Source organism: Acartia tonsa, chromosome 4, assembly GCF_053477335.1.
Source record: "Acartia tonsa isolate MP-2025a chromosome 4, ASM5347733v1, whole genome shotgun sequence".
NCBI classification, from domain to species: domain Eukaryota; kingdom Metazoa; phylum Arthropoda; class Copepoda; order Calanoida; family Acartiidae; genus Acartia; species Acartia tonsa.
The window spans coordinates 35061423-35085420 of NC_137263.1; the positions used below are offsets into that span (position 1 = coordinate 35061423).

General features: G+C 32.5%; 3 protein-coding genes across 4 annotated transcripts in view; 1 reads left to right on the forward strand and 2 right to left on the reverse strand.

Annotated features, from left to right (window-relative positions):
- On the forward strand, positions 1-15773 carry LOC145316954 (TLC domain-containing protein 2-like). Of its 2 annotated transcripts, XM_080157807.1 has the most exons (7): positions 1-206; positions 875-934; positions 1230-1389; positions 1920-2035; positions 4492-4674; positions 10880-11027; positions 13698-15773. In XM_080157807.1, exons 2-7 carry the CDS (start codon positions 894-896, stop codon positions 13911-13913), a joined length of 864 nt encoding a protein of 287 aa, XP_080013933.1. In that variant the 5' UTR covers positions 1-206; positions 875-893; the 3' UTR covers positions 13914-15773. The 2 variants fall into 2 exon arrangements, with proteins under 2 accessions (XP_080013933.1, XP_080013932.1); XM_080157806.1 differs by lacking the exon at positions 1-206 and having other exon boundaries at positions 688-934.
- On the reverse strand, positions 13906-17396 carry LOC145316955 (N-alpha-acetyltransferase 40-like). The gene is made up of 5 exons (XM_080157809.1): positions 17281-17396; positions 16829-16906; positions 16369-16580; positions 14976-15092; positions 13906-14439 (listed from the first exon to the last, which is right to left on the reverse strand). The coding sequence occupies exons 1-5, from the start codon at positions 17392-17394 to the stop codon at positions 14373-14375; spliced, it is 588 nt and encodes a 195-aa protein (XP_080013935.1). The 5' UTR covers positions 17395-17396; the 3' UTR covers positions 13906-14372.
- The window catches only part of LOC145316950 (KICSTOR complex protein kaptin-like), a 19741-nt gene continuing 13136 nt past the window's right edge, over positions 17394-23998 (reverse strand). The window contains exons 12-16 of the mRNA XM_080157800.1: positions 20467-20593; positions 20190-20222; positions 19652-19738; positions 19219-19281; positions 17394-17828 (exon numbers count right to left, since the gene is read on the reverse strand). Of these exons, the coding sequence (XP_080013926.1) occupies positions 17736-17828; positions 19219-19281; positions 19652-19738; positions 20190-20222; positions 20467-20593 (403 nt within the window). The 3' untranslated portion in view covers positions 17394-17735. The remainder of the gene's footprint in view (positions 17829-19218; positions 19282-19651; positions 19739-20189; positions 20223-20466; positions 20594-23998) is intronic.

Genomic DNA, 23998 nt, shown 5'->3' on the forward strand with positions numbered 1-23998 from the left:
AGTCCACTTTCCTTTCGTCTCCTTTATTTTGTGGTACGCACCCCTCTAACCAAGAATTGTCTGCTATGTAAGCCCAGAACAAATTAATCAAAACAAAAATAAACATACTTGTAGCTTAGTTAGTTGTAACTTGTAATAACTTTTAAAATGCTGAAATTCTGAAGCTTTTTTGACAGTAACAACTGTATCAATTTTATTTTTTAAAGGTAATAATTGTTTTCTTATAATATAAAAACCTATTTTTCCGGATGTGTTGAAATATTTTTCTTTTCTGTTATATAAATATAGTTATATATAAAAACCAACGAAAAAGGATCGATAAATGATATAAGTAAATTCACAATTATATAATTTCTTATAAAATAGATGGTTTACAACTTAGTTTATATAATATTCTAATAGGAAAGCTACTTCATGCTTTCTTTTTTACTCATACTTTTATAGAGTATAAAAGGAATGCCTGATCTTAATTTATTGGAATAGTCCTTTTAGCTCTATAGGCATTATATAACAGTATACGCATTTTTTTTTATAATTAAATAATCATTCTTAATTATCATAGATGATACTGAAAGACTTTTAACAAGATTCGAAGTATTTTTTCAATCTCTTTATATATATTTGTGTTATAAGGTTAAATAAATTGAGATAGAACTCTGTAAGAATTTATACAATAAGTAGTATTGCATATATACCCGGCATACAAACACACACACAAAAACAAAGCACAATATTATCTTTCATATTATAAAATATTATATAAAACCGCGAACATTATGACCTCAAGCCACAGAACTCAGTAATACCCGAGCTTCACAGTGTAAAGGATATACTTATCTTTTTGTGTGTGTATTATGGAGAATTATGTGTTTAGAGGTCGAAGTTGGGCAGAGATGGCGACGGAATTGGCGGACAGCAAGGCGGTGATAGCCTTAGGAAATTATCTTGTCTTTTACACCCAAAATACTATTTATGATAAAAAAAAATTTCAACAGTTTGAAGTTAAAATAATGTTTTAAAACTTTTAGTACTTGTTCCTGGATTTCTAAGGGTTTCTAGGTATGCATTTAAAAATATAAAATTTTGAAACCATAAAACTCCAAAATAAATATGTGAATTTTTGTCTTTTAAAATTTCTGTAAAACCCAAAAATTAATTAAAATAGCCATTGTTTTTGAATGTCTGATATGATAGTATAAAGTGACGGAAAGACAAGATTTTTACCGTTCAGGGTTCACACTATTCAGCATTGTCAACTATTTGACCAAATTTATCGTACCTGTAAGTGCCACCAAGACCTACCAACAGAAATGGAAATGGCGCAACGTGGCGACTTCTTTTGTACATTCCTTTATCACAGGTGTCTGGTCACCAGTGGTTCTTTACTCGGTAAGTGGCTCTTACAACCACTACAGTACCAAGTGAGGTAAATTGGTTCAAGTATTAATTTTCAGGAAGGGAGGGGACATTACCATGCCTATTACATTGGTCACAAAAGATTTATAAAAACGCTTTCTTATTCATATTTTCATTGGTTGGTTCCTTTACTTGAGTCTCTAAACGTTTCATCCAAAAATTGTAGTCTACAGAAGGGGTAATTTTGGGTTTCATCATTTATTTATCGCCCATTGTCTTATCCCTTTATATCTCTGATAAAAATCACTAATTAGAATCTAAAAAGATTCAATATATCTGATTTCTTGTTTCACCTACCTTTTTATGCGATTACTAATGTTGCACTAAATAATTATTAAGAGCAAAAATTGAATTCAATTGAGTTTTTAGATCTTTTATTAAAGAATAAATCTCATGTATAATGGTGATTTAATATGAAAATTTCATATCATGTTTAAGAGTATCATAATTGCAAAAGAAATTTTTTAAAGACATGATTTTTTTATAGTATCTTGTATATTTAGAATCCTGACATGTGTAATGACCTGATAAACGCGTGGACACCTGCTACACATGCGCTTGTCTGCTTTTCCATTGGATACTTTCTGTATGATGCTATGGATATGATGATTTACCATAGGTAATGTAGGACACCTGCCATATATCATTATTGTTTAGACTACTTTCTATATTATACTGTATGGATATTATGATTTATCATAGGTAATGTAGGGCACCTGCCATATATCATTATTGTTTAGACTACTTTCTATATTATACTGTATGGATATGATAATTTATCATAGGTAATGTAGGACACCTGCCATATATCATTATGGTTTAGACTACTTTCTATATTATACTGTATGGATATTATGATTTATCATAGGTAATGTAGGACACCTGCCATATATCATTATGGTTTAGACTACTTTCTATATTATACTGTATGGATATTATGATTTATCATAGGTAATGTAGGACACCTGCCATATATCATTATGGTTTAGACTACTTTCTATATTATACTGTATGGATATTATGATTTATCATAGGTAATGTAGAACACCTGCCATATATCATTATTGTTTAGACTAGGTACTTTCTATATGATAATATATGGAAATAATGATTTACCATAATTTTTAAAAATATATAAAAACATAAAAAACATTAAAATTAGAGAAAAAAAGAAAATTTTATTTTTGGGGGGGTTGGGGGTGTCCCCCCCCCCACCCCCAAGAAAAAAAGCTTAAAACCACCACCGGACCAATAGGTATATACCCTGAAGAGTAGAATCCAATCGGTTCAGTGGTTACCGAGATCTTAAGGGACAGACGGACAGACAGACAAACGGACGGACTGACGGAGATACATCATTCTACTTTGTATTATAGATATGGAAATAATGATTTACCAAAGGTAAGTTATTATTACGGTAATGTAGGGCACCTGCCACATTCTACAATGGAATGGATATTTTTTGTATGATGTTGTATTTATCAAAAAATAAAATATTTGAAGCAAAGCTATGAATATGATAATTTACCTCAGCTAGTTACTATTACAGCAATATAGGACGCCTAAAATACATTTTCAGTATTATAGTTTATGATATTTTTGATATAGGGGTACGAATATGATGCTCTTTTCTATGTAATATATTTTTACCTGGAATGGTGGACATATACATTATACAAGTGTGGTTTAGGCTTCTCACCGTGTAAAAGTGTTATCTATCTATAATACAAAGTAGAACGATGTCTGTCCGTCTGTCCGTCTGTCCGTCTGACCGTCTGTCCGTCTGTCTGTCCGTCCGTCCCTTAAGATCTCGGTAACCACTGAACCGATCGGATTCTACTCTTCAGGGTATATACCTATTGGTCCTGTGGTGGTTTTAAGCTATTTTCTTGGGGGGCGGGACACCCCCAACCCCCCCAAAAACAAAAAAATCCCCCCCCCCATTTTTTTTTTTTTTTTTTTTTTTTTTTTGCAGAAGATTTCCTTGGTCCTTTGTTCAAAAATATTTTTTATTCCAGCATTTATTTTGAATGAAAGAATAGCAACATTCTCTCACTAAAAACAATAAATATTAATTTTTTACGAATTTCGCCTTAATTTTTTTTATCACCTCTTGGGGCAAAGCCCCTAGAGGCTAGGGGCGAAGCCGCTAGTAATATAACAAAGTAGTACGATGTTTGTTTGTATGTCTGTTTGTAGCGAAGGATCTCGCTAATCGCTGAACCGATCGGGTTCTCCTTTACAGGGTAGCTCCTCATAGGTCCCGGGAAGGTTTATAACTATTTTCTTTGGGGGTGGGACACCCCTAACCCCCCAAAAATAAAAAATCCCCACCCCCCCCAAAAAATTTTTTTTTTAATTTTAAAGAAGCGAAGCCACTAGTGGTTTATTATAGCACTTAAGTTTCCCTTCCATGTAAAACTTGTTTGGATAAAATTAGTACTAGTAAAATGTGACAACTTCCAAACTCCCTTACAAGATTGAACCAGAGTCGTGTAGTGTTTATAGGAGTAAAAACCTGTCCGCACGCCTCGTTTCAAATTTCTCAATATCAAAAATGTCTTACAAGAAATTTATAGTTTTTACGCACTAAAATTTTTAGAAATAATTTTGTTATGTAAATAGATTTTACAATTATATATTTACCTACTTATTTGTGTAAGATTTTTAATTTGTTCACGTTATTTTTTCCTTATCTTCACCACATTTTTAAATCATTTATTAACACTTAATTTTCATTATTTTTATGCATAAAGCTAAATATTATATTAATGAGGGCTGGTGGTAGTTTTTTAATTCTTCCAGTCGAGTATAAATAGATACAGAAGATATAGATCCCTATTCAGTAAATTTGACCTATAAGAATACAATCCGGCCATATTATTGGTTAGAACATGTACTCATTTTGGTACGAAAGTTTTAAATAAGTCATATATAATAAGTAAGCCATAGGTAAATTATCTATGATAAAGCTGGCTTTCGGGAAATTAGAAATTCCATTTTAAGATGGACGGATTATTGTGTTTCACATACCATATAGTCTTTCCATATTTAAACTAATATCATTTATTTTAGGAAAAGGTCGTCTTACGAGCTGATGATCCACCACTCCTTAGTGATAATCTGCTACAGTATAGCTGTCTTCACCCACAGATACATCGCCTACGGTGCTCTCTCCCTCATGGTGGAGGTGAACTCTGTATTCCTTCACTCCAGACAGATGTTCATCATCTGTGGAGAGTCTAAGGCTACTTCAAGGTTGGTTTTAGTTGTTAGTATTTCGTGATGAATCACAAATCTTACGGGATTTACTGTTTTTCTTTTATCATAGCAAATCCTCTACCCCAAGAGACTAGACGATTATATAAGAAAGTGGGTGGATAGAAATAACCTTACCACCTTCCCAAGAAAATCTGCAAAAATCATTGTAGAGCACAAAGCTTCTCTGAAAAGCAAAAAGTTAGTAAGTAATTGAACAATAAGTGCCATATTTTAAAACTAATTCTTTACACAAAATAAACTTGCAAAAGTCCAAAAGTTGCATAAATAAATTAAATATTTGCATAGTCCAAAGTATTTTGCCAATATTATTGCTATATCTCTGTTATTGTCGTAGATGTTCTACAGCTAAACTTGAGCGCCTGTCTTGTTTGCCCAGCAAATTTTGGGGAAAACATACATATATGTTTATTAAATTCTACATAAGATATTTAATATATTTTTTTGATGTTTCGATTAAATACATTTCTACTCTTTGAACTCTAATTATCAAAAATGAAACAAATGAATTATTGACAAGCATACATATATGAATTGGAAAGTACTTAATTTCCTGAACTATAATAATATTTGCTTTGCCCAAAGCTAAGATTTTTTGCTATAAAACTAGTAATAGTAAAGAAGCGTTTCTTCTGAGATATAGATGACATTTGATAACATGTAGAATATTTGAATTTTTAAAAACTCACGAAAATGTCAAATCTTAGCATTAAGACTAATCTACTTTTATTTTTACAAAACTTTTTGAAAGAAAAGAAAAACAAATTGGGCATTAAAATTAAAAGCTTTTCAAACATTATTTATTTAGTGTTAACATACTTACAACCACCCTCCTCTAATCCCCTTAGGAAAATTTTGTCTAAATTAGACTTGGAGAGGGGGTTGGAGAGTTAACCCACTTAACTTCTGACCCTAGACTTAAAAATACTTTTAATAGAGTCGTACACAAAGAAACCAAACAAATAAATAACCAAAAATTTATATGGTTTGACAAAAATTAAAACAAGAGCTTTTCGTTACGGGTAGACGGTCGGATACAACCTATTAGTGAAAGTTTCGCTTCACATACAGAAAATTGCATATTTTAGTATTGCCTAGCCTACAAATGTATACAATTTGCTTTTGAAATGTTTTCTATTACAAGAATCTTAGGGTGTGTCATTATTTCCGCATTTAGCGAAAATTTATGTTGTTCAAGTACATCAAAGTACTTCAATTATCTAATTGTTGTTTAAGCTAAAACGACTTACTTCCTCTTATTAATGTATTAGAAGTGATTCGCAATTAATTTCAAACTTATTAAACACGTTAGACATTCAGACTGCAAAACTATGTTTTTTAAAAAAATAAATATCAAGATAACTAATTATCCAATTTTGACTCTGATTTTTTATATTTATCATTATTTTGCGTTCTAATATGTCTGGCTTCCTTGATATTTGCTTCATATTTTGGTGCTTATTTATATTGTTTTTTTTGTGTACGCTATGGCACGCAGAATTAAATTTGTTTTGTTATGTAATCTTTTTAAGTTTTAAGTTCCTCAAAAAGTTCGGACCTTAAGATAATTGCTAGAATGAAGCAAACGCGTTAACTACGGCCAAGTAGGTTAACGGCTAATACTTAACGATTTTCTTTAACTCAAAATTGCCAAAAAAAATTTAAAAAATAGTAAGTGTAGGGCTCGGCAGCCGTGCGGCTTACGGCATAGATGTTTCTCCTGCTAAACAAAACTATGCCGCCTCTGACTACCTTTAAGATGCGCTGCTGCGTATTGGTTATCTTTTGAAAACTGCGGAGCTCAATACCGAGCCCTGGTTATTTTTAGAAAATTATTTGTTAGGCCCCATCTTTAAAAATGTTCACAAATAAAAGTACACACAAAATAAAGCAATTTAGATTGTTGTTTCTCAATCCTTTTTTGTGCATAATTTATTTAGGTTTGTCCATATTTGGCTTTTAAATAGTTTTATGTAATTTAAGCGAAGCTTTTATATGTATGAATTGTTCTTGAATTGGATAGGCAGTCGTAAATTTTTCCATAGGTATTAAAATTGTTTTATCGTTTTGAACTATGACAAAATGATTTTTAAAAATTGCATTTTCTTTGAAGCCAAAACCTTTGTGTAATTACACCCGTTTGGATTATTTTAATATGAAAACACGGAATACGTCATCCTTTTTTTCTTATAGAGAATAAGATGATTAAGAGATTTTTTGTAATTATTCACTGTTTGTGCTTACATCATTATGTTAATCTTTTTGTCAATCTTTTTCGGCACAAATGGACAAAACAAATTTTAAATATTCAGGGATTTTTAGGATGATAAATTGATATGAATCCTCAATGATGGTTAACAAAATTATCCCTTTAAGATTATATTAATGTTTGAAAAGTTTAAACACTACTAGTTCGGAACCAACCAATCCAAATTTGATGAAGTTCCCAATGTTTTAATAACGTGTTAATAACACCTGGGTACCAGTGAAATTTTTAGTCCAATGTCATCTCCCTCTCTGAAAATATTGCTTTTTATATCTCTTTGTATGCATTAATCTTTACAATGCACATAGGGGCAACAAGGGGCATCAATTCACCACCCCCAAATCAAGTTTTAAACATTCTATGAGTATTATCATACCCAATGTACATCAGATTTCAAAGGAATCGTAAAAATACGCTTTTCAAGTAAGCATTCTAATGCATGGAAGTCAAGAAATGCAAAAATTTTCTTACAGAAAAAGGCATACTTTTTGTGTTTCACCAACAATTTTAAAAGTATTATAAAATCTCTTAGAATTAACGTAATTAGACAAAATAACTTTTGATGAGTCATGCATTACATATATTTTGACAGTATAAAAGAAAAAAACACAAATTGAAGAAATTAGTCCTAAATAATTCTAGTTGAAGTCAAGATTTTAGTTTATTTTTGTTTGTTTTAAAATCAACATTTAAGTAGACAGTATCAGGAAACATGTTTTCACTGGTTGCCACCGACTAAAAAAACGATATTTGATTGCCCAAAGACATATTATAATCGCCTGTACTGGTTTCATTTACCCCCCCGCGCCCCCGTAGGGGTTTTTAGCCCGTTTTCTAAAGGTGGGTGCAAGAAAAGATTGTAAGAAAAAGCTTTTAAATGCGCTTTTAAAGTCAAATGTAAGATGTAATACATATAAATAAAAGACGCAAAAACATAGTTATGAGAAATATTTATTTGATCAGACTTTGAATATAAGTTGATAATGAATATTTTCAAGTTTTATTGACTAAATGATGGGGAGGGGAGGGAAGGGGGGGGGGGGGTGCTAAACCTAAATCTAAACCTCTTTATGTTTGATGTTTTAATGTAACTAAATAAGCGTTTCTATGGATTATTACAAATATCAGGGATCTAAAGGGAGAAGACAAAGGTCAATAAATTGATGTACATCCCCAATGATAATACACAAAATTACCCCTTGTGTAGATCAAAGTTAGTAGTTAAAATGTTTGAACACACAACTGTAAAACTTTGGGGACTAGTGTTATAAACAGCCCAATGTCCCCTCCCTCACTGCAGAAAGGTAAAGCTAACATTCAAATAACGTAGTGTTCTTATAATCATTTTAAATATGAATTAGCAAGTAGTATCTGTATGTCTATTGGTAATGCTTTGTTTTTAAGTTTTGTAGTTACATGGTCTTCATGTTTAGCGTCTTCAGTTTTATTTAGAAAGGGAGGGGACATTACACTAGTCCCCAAACTTCAAAGTTTTATAATAACGTTTTTGTATTCGTTGGCATAACAACTTTAGGAAATTTGATTGATTTTTTATTGGTTGGTTCATTAAGATGAGTATTAAAACTTTTCAACCACTAATTGTCATCTACAGACAATCAATTTTGTAAAATAATTTATTATTTAATGTATCTATATTGGGGATGTACAAGTACATACATTAATCGGTTATTGTTTTGTTCCTTAGATCCCTGGGTGTGAATATATAATACAAAGTAGCTTGATGTATGTTTGTCTGTCCGTCCGTACCAATAGATCTCGGTAACCACAAAACCGATTAGATTCTACTCTTCAGGGAATATATCTACTGGTCCTTTATAACAAGCTGATTTTTTACTTTTATGACAACAAATAATGGTTTTGAATGTTAAAAATATCCTATTCATCTGATTTACTGAATACTCAGTACTTATTCTTAGTACATTAAGGTATAGTGTTATAAGCGAAGCATCTCTATAATCAAGCCCTAAAAACGTCAGTATGTCCTTAAACAGTAACATGTATTTAATCAGTTTTAATTACTTTTATAGACATGCATTAATATTCAGTTCTTACACTTCACAAGTGTTAATGTTCGTTTGTCCTTCCATTTTAGAGATTCGCTTCTATGGATGTTGTCATCCTTGTTTAATTACCTCTTGGAGCAAAGCCCATATAGGCTAGGGGCGAAGCCGCTAGTATACATATAAACAGTAAACAAGAATCATAATATCATTATAAATATAGATATTAGCTAATAAAAATCTATGTCAATAATGCCCACATTTATAATGGATTTATTATTAAGTGAAACTTGTAGCTTGTTAAAATAAGAATCCCCATCCACCCCCTTTACACCATCCTCTCCCCTTCTACTGAAATGAATTCTATGACCCCAAATTTAACACTTTGAACACTTTGATGGATAGTTAGATGGATAGGTAGATGAATAGATATATCGATAGATAGATGGATGAGTAAATGGATAGACAGATGGATAGATAGATGGATAGACAGATGGATAGATAGATGGATAGATAGATGGATAGATAGATGGATAGATAGAAGGATGGATAGATGGATAGTTGATGGATAGATAGATAAATAGTTGATGGATCGATAGATGGATAGATAGATAGATAGACAGATGGATAGAAAGATGGATAGATAGATAGATGGATAGATAGATGGATGAGTAAATGGATAGACAGATGGATAGATAGATGGATAGACAGATGGATATATAGATGGATAGATAGATGGATAGATAGATGGATGGATAGATGGATAGTTGATGGATAGATAGATAAATAGTTGATGGATAGATAGATGGATCGATAGATGGATAGATAGATAGATAGACAGATGGATAGAAAGATGGATAGATAGATAAGTGGATATATAGATGGATAGATAGATGGATAGATAGATGGATAGATAGATGGATGGACAGATGGATAGATAGATGGATAGATAGATGATGAGTAAATGGATAGACAGATGGATAGATAGATGGATAGACAGATGGATAGATAGATGGATAGATAGATGGATAGATAGATGGATGGATAGTTGATGGATAGATAGATAAATAGTTGATGGATAGATAGATGGATCGATAGATGGATAGATAGATAGATAGACAGATGGATAGATAGAAGGATAGGTAGATAGATGGATAGATAGATGGATAGATAGATGGATAGATAGATGGATAGATAGATGGATAGATAGATGGATAGACAGATGGATAGATAGATGGATATATAAATGGATAGATAGATGGATAGATAGATGAATAGATAGACGGATGGATAGAGAGATTAATAGATAGATGGATAGGGTAAAGGGGGGCTATTTTCGTGGGGTGTTATTCCGGTAATTTTCTATCTACCTTCATTAAATGACCTTTATCTCCATGTTCCTTTCAAATGACAGAAAAAAACATAAAAGCAAATTTGTTCGTTGTTAAGTTGCCTACAAAAAAGTATAAAATGAAATTTTTGTGGGGTGAATTTTAAGGGTACTAAATAATTAAATCCCCTTTTTGCTAGATTTGCCCCAATGTGCAATGCTAAAAGAACAAATAACAAAATACAATTATGTCAAAGGATTGAAGCTCGATAGATTTCAATTTTTATATAATTTTAAGGTAGATGAGAAAAATAAAAGGACTTGAAATTAAGAAACATGCGTTGGTAATTTATAAATATTTGGCAATGCAGCCTCGGCTTATAAAATTTATGTTTTGCAGCTGCCATGGTGGCGGTTGGATACAAATTAGGAGCCTATGGCTTTTTTAATGCTGAAGGCGACTGTAGCTGAATTTTGATGAAAGCAGCTTTCTCAAAGCTACGCGACTGCCAATTTTTCATATGATTCTTTCCTCTCTATTATAAAATAAATTCCTTATTTTTTCAGGTACAAAACAAATGCGCTGTTCAACATTGGAACCTTCTTGTTGTTCCGTATCCTGACGCTGGGATGGATGACCCGGTGGTTGACCGTCAACAGAGACAACATTCCTCTGGCTTTCTTCACCATTGGCTCCATTGGCCTTGCTGTTATTGTAAGTATCATTTAAACTGTTTTTCTATTATTTTTCAGCTTGTATTTGGGTAGGTTGGGGGGACTGAGGTGTCAAGAAAATAGCTTACAATCACCCCAAGACATTATAAATCTTCCTAAAATTGAGAGACCATTTTGAACAGCATTTTCCGAGATTTTTTAGCTTTAGACTAAAAAAACCTTACGATTTTATATTTCATGGGGGGCCTAAACAACATTAGTATAAAAATTGTACTAGTAACCAATGTACTCTCATTCTTTGACTTAAAAACTGGATACTTATATTAAAGCTTGATTCATTTTTATCTACTTATGGGATATTTTATATTTGGAATGTACAACAGTTTATCGTTCAATGGTCTTTAAAATCCCTTCTAAACAAATCATTCATGAGTGTCTTGGAGCTGCTCTAATTACGTAAAACAATTGTTCTTATTATTCTGTATTGTAGCAATTGATGTAGATGGATAATATGACAAGGGAAAAATTGTCGTCAATTTTGGTTGCTATTGCTAATTTCTTATTAAATATTAAATTCTTATCTCTTCAAAGTAATTGTTATCTGTTTAGTTACATAAGTTGAAATAGGTTTTTTTATAATTTTTAGTCGTAATGATAGTATTGTTAAATTAATTCTTTTACCCAGTATAAGGTTTAGAAAAAATTAATTAGAGTTGTCTTATTAGGATAATATTAATCATGTATGATATAACATCCATAAGTGAAAGAAGATTCTTAACACACAAAAAAATCAGCTTTCTATCTGAAATAACAGACGAGTAATTGACTTAATGTTGTGGACTGACTGACAAAGTGAATTAAAGAGAAGCTTCACTATTGAAAAGGTAGATAATGAAACCATTGAAATACCATAATATTATATTCTCGTATTCATTCGAATCCGGTGGATAGGAACCGGTTCTCATCCATTATATCCAGCTTTCTACGAATATAAAAATGTACAATCATAAGATAAAAACCAGTTTTTTTAGCCAGTGCCTACGGCACATCGGGGTTAAAAAAATTGGTTTTAATCTTATAATTATACATTCTATATCCGCGGAAAGCCCTTTATAATACGATGCAAGAAATAACTATTACAATTTAGTTATTTTGAATTAGTTTGTATCATGCAGAGAGATATAAAATAAAAATAAAAATTTCTTTGATATAAAATTTTTTTTTCCCCCCAGAAATAACTTATAGTCCTAATCTCCTAAATAAAAGGATGATATCAACCACGAAATAGAACTCAACAAAAACAGTATTACTAATTGTCCCAGTATACGAAGTTTCTAACTCAGGTTAATTAAAGCCTGGCAAATAAGAATAAAAGTTTGAAAATAACCATACAAACTTTATGGCAACGAATCTAGTGTTGCTTCGCCTAATGATTGTTATTCCAAATCGTTACAGGAATTCATGTGCAAGTTTTGGCTAAGGAAGATAAAAATATGCTTAAATTAACTAATAAAGCTATCCGTTATGAATGGATGTATAAACTAGCCTAAATGTAGAAAAGCTTCGCTTTTAAAATATTTATTTTCAAATATATTTTTCATATTTCTCGCCTGAAAAATCTAGTACGCACCAATATAGAAAGCTGTAACCATAGTTTCATCAAATTTCTAAATTAAACGTATTACACATATTTGTTTATATAACTCAAATTTTTGTTTGTTTACAATAACATTTATATGGATAAATATTAAATATTGGTTATTTAAAAAAAATAAGCATAAAAAAACGCTAAAAATTCCTATTTCATCCTATTAAAGGATAATGGAAATACGTGTGTTATTGACGGGGGAAAATTTATCGTCAATTTAGCTTGCTGACATGTACCTCAATTATTAGTAAGTTTGTTCTTTCATTGGGAGGGGATGGGGTAAAGGGGGGAGCGTTATTTTAGCATAATTTTATCAGATTGCATGAAAATCTGATGCAACATCAAAGTAATAACATATATGGATGTTAATGATATACATAAAGACAGGTCATAAAAATTCATCATTTCTTCTTAATTGGAATGCGTAAAACTGTTGGAAGGAAAAAACTTTCATTATTCTTTCCATCCCTCACGAAAGAGAGTTGTTCTTTGTAGGGTCAACATGTATATTCTTTCTATTTATCTATTATTGCCAAGTATTTTACCCAGTAGTAAAGATACTTTTAACGTCTTTAGTTATGAATTGAAACCATTAACAATTCTTTTCTAAAAAGCTAAAACCGAACTAAGCATGGTCACATCTCACTAACAGTCCACAAATTAAAACATTCCACGCACGCTCATCCAGCGAAAACCCCCGCAAGACCGGGGTGTGCACAGTTACAAACTTTCCGCTAATTGTACAAACAATGTTTTAATTTTATTTATTTGATTTAATACCTATCATGATTTAGAGATGGAGAACATATCATTTATAATGAATATACGAGGATATATAGACAGTGGAAAATTTGTCGTCAATTTAGATGGTTAACATGAACCTCATTTATTAATCAGTTTGTTAATCCAGTAGGATAGGATGTGGTTAAGGGGGTGGATAGGGGTATCGTTATTTTAGCCAACTGCGAGTTTCACTATCAGAGTACATGAAAATCTGGTGCAACATCCAAGTAATAATATATTGATTATTTGATTAGACTTTAATGTATTTAAATATTTCAGGTGGTCATGAACATCATCCTCTTCTGTAGAATCATGCTGGTCGACTTCAGTGACGTCATCAGATCCGCCTGGAGAGGTGGCAGTAAAGAAACCACCTTATCCGCCGCCGGCTCACCACCATCCGTCAGAACATCCACAGAAAATGGCAACGATGCTGTTACAAATTATGTTGAATCATTATTTGAGGAAACGACAAAAGATGAAAAAACAGATTAAATTATATTTATTCTTTTTTAATAATAATGTAATTTGGCATAAAATCAAGGTAAATTGGGGCACAATATAATTAATCTATAGTGATGTAAGAAATTTTTCTATAAAATTGTAAAAAATGGAAAAGGCTTAAATAAATGCATTGCATTTTCAATAAGCATAAGCACAAAGTCTTATTTAAGCAGCAGTACAATTATTTAATTGAGACATTTTAAATTTAAGTCTTCAACAGAGATAGGATCATGGACAATTAAAATAAACAATATTCTTTCTTTGGTGGATTACAATTATTGTTATTAATTTGTGTTTTATTGTCTCTTTAGTTTCTTCCTATCAACAATTTTAAACCACCATAATTAGAATTTAGTTCATAAATTTTAAGGGGAAGATTATTTTATAGTTTATTTTTTCCCCTTCATTTATCTTGTATTAATATTTCTAGTGCTTCTATTCAATGTTTGTCTACTTTTTTGCATTTAATTTTGACATGATGAGGTAGTGGGTATCCTCAGGGCTTGTCTCATCAATACTGAAAATAAATATGAAATCAAAAGAACCCTACAATAATATTTTGTTTCAAGAAAGATATTTTGCTTCTAAAGGAACCAAAATTAAAATCCTATTAAAATTCCCAATATTGTTTGTTTAAATTTAATATGCGGAAAAACCATGTATTTTTGTCGTAATCATTACTTTTGACTGACAGAAAGAGACAAAATAGAGTTTCTTCATATAGATTATCCATCTTGTAAAATACTAAATCCGAATTAATCAGGTTTAAACGAACCCATTTAAAAAATTTCTTTTCTATTCCCTTATCCTCAAACTGATATTTTGAGATTAGGCCATAGTTAATAGTTATTTATAGCATCGTATCATATTTCCGCGGATATTATATTGAAAAATTATAAAATTAAATAGACCAATTGGGCTAACAAAACTGGTTTAAATTTATGTTTTTAATTGTAATATTCGTGGAAAATTGTCTTTAATACGATGTTATACATAATTCTAATACCGATTCTGATCCAGTTTCGAAGTCATGCTGGAAAAAAAGAAACTGACCTGAAGCCAATTTTCGTATAAAATCCAATTGCATTTTTATTACTCTTGAATACAGTAAGCACCAATTTTGATAAACCAAACACAAACATCAAATGTTCCAATACTTCCATCAAAAACCTAAAATATAAACTTATTGTTTTAAAGAGATATTTCCATGTAATAGATTAAAATAGTAATACTAGTATTTTTAATTGTTATAGTATCATAATACATAAAGCTTGCTTGGAACTATTCCTTTAAACTGTATCGTTTTTTTTCTTTTGATTTGTATAAAGTTATCAATAAGAATAGTTTGAGTTGTCTAACCATATCAAAAGTAACCCTTTACAGCCTTATTTAACTGTAAAAATTGTATGTGTATTATGTAATGTATATATAAAATACTTCATCAGTTTTAATGGCAAATGTACAAAATCATGTAACATTTCATACAGCGCAGCTTTTTTTGTCAAAATTACTTTTTATACCTCATTTCTACGAACTATATTATTATCATATTAATGACTATATTATAGATATTAGTGTTTTCATACAAGTTCGTTTTTTGTATTTTCATCAGACTGATTTATAGTAGTGCAGCTACTATATAACTATTATTTAAACTGTTCAAGTTATGTGATAAAATTAGATTTATATTTAGTGAAGAGATACAAAATGAATACAAAATGAAACTTTCAATATTAAAAAAATACTCCAAAATTCCACTGTAAAAGTCACAAATGTTAATATTTTATTATATTTACTTTGTTATAACAAAATTAATCAATGCACCAATAAAATTGTTAAAATTCTATAAAATGTTTTTTTTTTATTTGATACAGGCACTATAAAAATATCCATCCTAATGTACAAAATGTCTGCGTGTACTAAAAATATAGGAATGATTAATATTATCAGTGGGGGAAGGTTTAAATCTATTTTAAGGAAGGTATATCCCACCCCCTTAAAAAATTAACCATCAAATTTATTTAATGGTTTAACTTAAGGTTAATTCTTAAGAAATTTTCGGTATATTATAAAAATAGACAATTTAGTTGTAACACCCAGTAATGTCTGAGCCTTTCAGGATATATTACAGAGATTATCATAGAATCTATTAGCAGTTAGCACGCAACAAAATAAAGTAATAATGTACGCATTTAGTACAATATTACTCAGAGAAGATTAGTGATTCTCTAATACAAAGTAGAATGATGTCTGTCTTTCGTACGTCCGTTTGTCTATTTGAAGCTTAAGATCTTAGTAACCGCTGCATCGATTGGGCTCTTCTTTTCAGGGTCTATTGATACTGGTTTTGCGTTGGTTTAGCCATTTTCTGAGGGGGGGGGGGGGTGAACCCCTACCACACCCTGGGGCGAATTCCTACTCAAAACATATTTTAAGAACTTCTAACCTTCCAATTCCTTTCCTTTGAAAGCATTCTTTGATATGAATTTCATAACAGTAAATAACATCCACTCCGTAGTCCATATCGAAACGGAAGTGCGAGAATGCCGCAATCTTTTCATCACGTGACAACAAAACAAGATGGCGCGCAGCGGGATCAAACATTTCGGATTCTTTTTCTTGTCTGTTCCAGCCGGAAGGAGTCTCCATATAAGATTCCTGCAAAACAGTTTTTTTTAATAAAAAACAAAGTTCTAATTTAAACATTGCCGATCGTTATACTTTTATCAATACTTGTTACTGTCCACATCAAGAGTAGGATCAAGGTCCAGCTTTGGCCTTAAAACAGGAAAAACATTAATGTTTACAACTTTCATATCTAGACAAAGATCGTTCGATTAAAAATAGATTTTAAATTGTATCAAATGTTTTGTCAAATTCAAACTACACAAAGCCAAAATTTCTACCTTCATGTTTAACTCAAGCAAATGCATCAACTGTTCTTTCTCAGATTCAGACATAGTTTCTGGTCTCAAACATGCCACCTTTGCATACAAGGATGATAAATTAAAGAGTAGCGACTCTTTAACATGCTTATGTCATGTGTTATACCTTGTCAAAAGTAAGAAATCAAAACACAATATAAAACATTGCGGTATTTGTAATGCTGTTAAAAACTTAATTTTTTATTTAATGTAAAAAAAAATTTTAATTATGTTTTTTTGTGCATGTCGGTCATCAATCGCTTTTCTGAAGTAAAAAAAACGCAATTTTGAATGCTATTTAAGCCGCATATGTTCATATGAATGATCAGATCTAAGTTGCTGCAGTTTATTTTATAATTCTTATCAGCAGAAATGAATTAATAAATATTAATATTGATGGAAGCTAAAGATTTTATTTTAGAAATCGTCGACACCTTACAAACTTCATTATCTATTGGATACTCTAAAAACTCTTTAGAACACAATGACATTAAATCCGTCTCCGCATTCGCCTTGGCTACCCGCGTTTTTGGCCGCGGTTGCCTCATTTTTTTCTGAAAAAAATACTAGGTTTAAGAAGATGAATATTTTTTTTTTTTATTTTTATTTAATCAAATGTAAATTTAAATAATAAGCATAATATGATAAGATAGCACAAACAAAATATCTTTATAAATAACATCTAATGTACAAAATCAAAATATAAAATCACAGCCCAAAGTTTTGATGAAGATTTTTAAAACGATTTAAATTAAATTTAAATTGATATACATAACGCAGAAATAGCACTGAAATTTTTTTGTTTCATTTATATTTTGTGATCTGTGTAAATATAAAAATAAAAATATTTCTATTGGGATCACATCCCTCTTTAGGATTTTGATATAACTTAATTGTTAATCTGCAAGTTTGTAGAATTAATAAGCTGCTTTAATCTGGCCAAAGCAATTTCTTTCACATCTTCTAGCTGGTGCTGAAATACCTAAAAACAAAAAATTAAGATTAAATAATGTTAACGGAGAATGTACAGGGTGCGGCACATAAATCCGGACAAATTCAAATTTTTAAACAAATGAACATAAAATCGTCAATTTTAAAGATTTTATTGAATTTTAAAAACTGGGAAGCAAAATAGGTATATAACTAGTAGATTATTCAACAAAATCGCCGCCAGCCTCAATCATCACCTCTACCGGCCTCCTCAACCGCCGGCAGGTCGAGGTCAAAATGTACCTGTCCAAGCTGGCGTATTTCTCATTGATAGTGGCAATGAGGGAGGTCTTTGTGGTATGGGCACGTCTATTGGTGCATGCTTCAAAGTAGCCCTAGGCCCAAAAGTCCATTAAATTAAGATCGGGCTGCCGGGAGGCCACATTTCCTTAGGAACTAGAGTAACCGCCAAATTGACAAAGTCCATGTTTTTGCTCTCATTTGGGATAGGATTTAGCTACAGTGGACTATAAATACTCAAAATGCGTGTCTCAATGAGCTTAAGACACACATAAAAATTTTGGGTCAAATTTCCAACTCCTTCCCTGTCGGCCCTACTGTTTGTGATTTCTTAAGGCTCAAAATATTGAAAAATCGACCAAATTTTGGCTAGTATTGAGCTAAAATGGATTTAAACACGGCAAAATGTGTGTCTCAATGAGACTAAGACACTCACAAAATTTGGGGTCAAGATTCCAACTACTTCCCTGTCGGACCCTACGTTTTGTGATTTTGCGCATTGAACCACCGGCGCATTTGGAATCTGCCTTGTTGAACATATGCGCGGCCAGCTCGGTGTACACGTCCATCTTCATCCAAAGATTTTTTTGTGCTAAAAGGTCATTACCTAAGCTTTCTATAGTGGGGTCAAACGTCCTGATTGGTCAAGTAGTTTTGACGCTATGGCCGTTTAAAAAATGTCCGGATTTATGTGCCGCACCCTGTATGTGTTTCAAACTTGATATAGTATGGATAGACTGTCAATATTTTTCAGTTGGAATCTTAAGGGATAAGACAATTGGCGATAAAATTTGTATACATTTTTATTAATAATAATAGACATTACCCATTTTGAAGATTAAAATTATTGGTTGATTAGTTTAAACACTTCTTGTTTGGAACAAACCAATCAAAATTCAATAAATTTAACCGAAGTATTTAAGCCAACGAATAAGATAACATGGTTATAAAAATTTGGGTACCAGTGTAATTTACAGTTCATTGTTACCTACTTCCCTGGTTTTCAGACACTATGTTTATCTCAACATTCTATAGATGTTTGTTTGATTGCTAATTAATCTAGTGTTTAGCTTCACATCTACCAAATATTAACAACAGCCTACTGCCGAAAAATGTTAAAAATATTATGGTGGATATAATACCTGTACTCCAGTTGAAGTGATGACAATAACCTCCTTTACTCCATCCCCAGTCAGGTCAGCGTACCTTTGAGTACAAGCATAAATTTTGAGAATGGGGCCATAATTTCATAAAACACTAGCCTATGTAAAGTACAACTAAGAACACGCTCAAAATATTCACTATACGTGAATCAAAATAAAATGAGAAAAAAATGTACTAAGCATAGCAATATTGCATTTCTTCCATATTTCAAAAGAAATAGGACGAAAGTTCTACATATCTATTTATAACATAAATATTATATGCTTGCTAGAATACATATTATCATTTGCATAATGTTCAAATATATAGGGAATCTTTATGGCTTTAATAATATAAAAACACTTTGCTATGGAAAATAATTAACTTGGACAAAACCAATCATGTTTTTTTTTATCAATATCTTTATCCATTCCTGATGCCCAGTATTGGAGCGGACACAGGTTTGTGCCAGGAAAGTTGCCAGGTTCCAGCACTGTCCTGCGTATATCCAAGCAGCTCCTGCAAATAATATATAGTGTAATAATCGGTTTTGAATTAAATTAACAAGTTTTTAGAAAGTTTGCAACATAAGATATACCAAACGGCTGGACTGTAAATATTTAGAATTTAACAAGTCCTAAAGATTTCGCTTCTTTCAAATTAAATCTCAAATAGATTTGGTAGGTGTTATAACGGTCCTAGAACAAACGCAGGAGTCCCAAACGTCGGAGTGGACAAACGCAGGAGTGGACACTTAACCTAACCCAACCTATTTTAAACCATATTTTAGATTTTTAAATGCCTAACCCCTGCGGGGGGCTTATTTGTATATTCATATCTTAACCTAACCTAACCTGTTGTCCACTCCGACGTTTGGGACTCCTGCGTTTGTCCTGGAACCGTTATAACTATATCTTTAAATAAAAGCAGAAACAACCGCTAGTTTTATTTAAAATAAAGATAAGATTACCTGTCCATAAGTTCCCATTAAGATTGTAGGTTTTCCCTGGTGAGATAAATACTTATATTTATTTGTATTCACACTATTGATAAAATCAATTGATGTGAGAACTGGAAGTGAGACTTCAATGGAGAATACAAATAATTTTAGCCTCCATATTTGTGGTTTCTAAGCTTGTAAAATCTATTTGTCGTCATCTTCTTCTTGAAATTATTTCATGATTTTATGAAAGTAAACCTTTTAGAAGAAAAAAGTTTAAGTTTATTGTCAAATATTTAAGTATCCATCCCTGGAAGGTGATATCAGCAACCCAAAGACAGGTGACACAGTCATAATCAAAGCTTGAGTGAAGCCGCTGAATCTTGGTGAGACCGTGTGCGTCTATATCTGTGAACACCATACTCTCTTTTAAACTAAGAATAACATATCATATAGTTGACAAATAATTCTACATTAGTTTTGTTTCTAACTACCTATCAGTTCAGCAAACCCTTATAATAAAGTAAAAGGATGTTTGTCTGTACCAATGGATCTCGCTAACCGCTGAACCGATCGTGTTCTCTTGAAAAGGGTAGCTTCTCATAGCCTGGTCCCGGGGAAGGTTTATAACTAATTTGGGGGAGGGTACCACCACACAAGAGAAATCGCCCATAGAAAAAAATTACACCCCCCCCCCCCAAAAAAAATGAGTATTTTTTCCATTAAAATAAAAAATTTATTTGGGGTGGGGAGGTCCTCCCCCCAGAAATCTAAAATAAAAAATATTGGTTTTGGGATTCAACTCCCCCTTTCTCAAGTGCCCATAGAGGCCTCTAGGGGCGTATCCGCTAGTTGATGATATAGCAAAAACTGCCTATTTACAATACATTTACTTGATTCAAATCAATGAATTAACATCCCCTCTTAACTTTGTGCAATTTTTTTTTTTTTTTGGCTAATCAAAAACATTTTGCAGGTAAGACACCTGAAATTAAAATTAACCTGAATAAGCGCATTAAAGCATTTGAGTTTTGACAGTAAAATTTAAGAAAATGAAAACATGATACTTAATTTTTTAGGGGAAATAAAAAACCGTAATGATCATGGGACTTTCATTTAATGCCACTTTCAAACCAATTAATGTACATTTTTAGACAAGGGGGGGGGGGAAGTTTTGACACTTTCGCTTACTCCGTGATTATTGGGCTAGGTATTAAAGTTAGACTATAGGTTATTTGGGATAAAAGTTTACTTTTGGTTAGTACTTCACGGATTTTAAATCATTTTTTGGATAACCCCACCCCCTAGCCCCCCGGGGCTCAAAATCCCCCTAAAAATGAACCTAACCTTAATTTTCTCAGGAACCATTTGACCAAAAGAGATGATTTCTTAAACTTAAGCTTTTATGCTTACAAACTAACTTCTGATTTAGAAGTCACCCCATTGCCACCAACCCCTAGCCCTCCGGGGCTCAAAAAAACCCTAAAAATGAACCTAACCTTAATTTTCTCAGGAACCATTTGACCAACAGAGATGATTTCTTAAACTTAAGCTTTTATGCTTATAAACTAACTTCTAGTTTAGAAGTCACCCCCCTGCCGCCAACCCCTAGCCCTCCGGGGCTCAAAAAAACCCTAAAAACGAACCTAACCTTAATTTTCTCAGGAACCATTTGACCAACAGAGATGATTTCTTAAACTTAAGCTTTTATGCTTATAAACTAACTTCTGACTTAGAAGTCACCCCCCTGCCACCAACCCCTAGCCCTCCGGGGCTCAAAAAAACCCTAAAAATGAACCTAACCTTAATTTTCTCAGGAACCATTTGACCAACAGAGATGATTTCTTAAACTTAAGCTTTTATGCTTATAAACTAACTTCTAGTTTACAAGTCAGCCCCCTGCCACCAACCCCTAGCCCTCCGGGGCTCAAAAAAACTCTAAAAAGGAACCTAACCTTAATTTTCTCAGCAACCATTTTACCAATAGAGATGATTTCTTAAACTTAAGCTTTTATGCTTATAAACTAACTTCTTGTTTAGAAGTCACCCCCCTGCCGCCAACCCCTTGCCCTCCGGGGCTCAAAAAAAAACCTAAAAATGAACCTAACCTTAATTTTCTCAGGAACCATTTGACCAAAAGAGATGATTTCTTAAACTTAAGCTTTTATGCTTACAAACTAACTTCTGATTTAGAAGTCACCCCATTGCCACCAACCCCTAGCCCTCCGGGGCTCAAAAAAACCCTAAAAATGAACCTAACCTTAATTTTCTCAGGAACCATTTGACCAACAGAGATGATTTCTTAAACTTAAGCTTTTATGCTTATAAACTAACTTCTAGTTTAGAAGTCACCCCCCTGCCGCCAACCCCTAGCCCTCCGGGGCTCAAAAAAACCCTAAAAACGAACCTAACCTTAATTTTCTCAGGAACCATTTGACCAACAGAGATGATTTCTTAAACTTAAGCTTTTATGCTTTTAAACTAACTTCTTGTTTAGAAGTCACCCCCCTGCCGCCAACCCCTTGCCCTCCGGGGCTCAAAAAAAAACCTAAAAATGAACCTAACCTTAATTTTCTCAGGAACCATTTGACCAAAAGAGATGATTTCTTAAACTTAAGCTTTTATGCTTATAAACTAACTTCTTGTTTAGAAGTCACCCCCCTGCCGCCAACCCCTTGCCCTCCGGGGCTCAAAAAAAAACCTAAAAATGAACCTAACCTTAATTTTCTCAGGAACCATTTGACCAAAAGAGATGATTTCTTAAACTTAAGCTTTTATGCTTACAAACTAACTTCTGATTTAGAAGTCACCCCATTGCCACCAACCCCTAGCCCTCCGGGGCTCAAAAAAACCCTAAAAATGAACCTAACCTTAATTTTCTCAGGAACCATTTGACCAACAGAGATGATTTCTTAAACTTAAGCTTTTATGCTTATAAACTAACTTCTAGTTTAGAAGTCACCCCCCTGCCGCCAACCCCTAGCCCTCCGGGGCTCAAAAAAACCCTAAAAACGAACCTAACCTTAATTTTCTCAGGAACCATTTGACCAACAGAGATGATTTCTTAAACTTAAGCTTTTATGCTTTTAAACTAACTTCTGACTTAGAAGTCACCCCCCTGCCACCAACCCCTAGCCCTCCGGGGCTCAAAAAAACCCTAAAAATGAACCTAACCTTAATTTTCTCAGGAACCATTTGACCAACAGAGATGATTTCTTAAACTTAAGCTTTTATGCTTATAAACTAACTTCTAGTTTACAAGTCAGCCCCCTGCCACCAACCCCTAGCCCTCCGGGGCTCAAAAAAACTCTAAAAAGGAACCTAACCTTAATTTTCTCAGCAACCATTTTACCAATAGAGATGATTTCTTAAACTTAAGCTTTTATGCTTATAAACTAACTTCTTGTTTAGAAGTCACCCCCCTGCCGCCAACCCCTTGCCCTCCGGGGCTCAAAAAAAACCCTAAAAATGAACCTAACCTTAATTTTCTCAGGAACCATTTGACCAATAGAGATGATTTCTTAAACTTAAGCTTTTATGCTTATAAATTGAGTTTAAGTTAAGAAGTCACCCCCTTGCCGCCAACCCCTAGCCCTCTGGGGCTCAAAAAACCCTAAAAATGAACCTAACCTTAATTTTCTCAGGAACCATTTTACCAATAGAGATGATTTCTAAACTTAAACTTTTATGCTTATAAACTAAGTTTAAGTTTAGAAGTCGCCCCCCTGCCGCCAACCCCTAGCCCCCCGGGGCTCAAAAAACCCTAAAAATGAACCTAACCTTAATTATCTCAGGAACTATTTGTCCAATAGAGATGATTTCTTAAACTTAAGCTTTTA

What these genes read in the sequence shown, in the direction of transcription:
- LOC145316954 (XM_080157806.1), top strand. Translation starts at nt 855, where the DNA reads ATGGAGAATTATGTGTTTAGAGGTCGAAGTTGGGCAGAGATGGCGACG. An exon ending in AGCAAGGCGGTGATAGCCTT is followed by an intron (nt 935 to 1,229) that starts AGGAAATTATCT and finishes TTTTTACCGTTC; the next exon opens with AGGGTTCACACTATTCAGCA. An exon ending in CACCAGTGGTTCTTTACTCG is followed by an intron (nt 1,390 to 1,919) that starts GTAAGTGGCTCT and finishes TTGTATATTTAG; the next exon opens with AATCCTGACATGTGTAATGA.
- LOC145316955 (XM_080157809.1), bottom strand. Translation starts at nt 17,394, where the DNA reads ATGAGGCAACCGCGGCCAAAAACGCGGGTAGCCAAGGCGAATGCGGAG. An exon ending in TGCTTGAGTTAAACATGAAG is followed by an intron (nt 16,581 to 16,828) that starts GTAGAAATTTTG and finishes ACTGTTTTGCAG; the next exon opens with GAATCTTATATGGAGACTCC. An exon ending in TATACGAAAATTGGCTTCAG is followed by an intron (nt 14,440 to 14,975) that starts GTCAGTTTCTTT and finishes ATTTATTTTCAG; the next exon opens with TATTGATGAGACAAGCCCTG.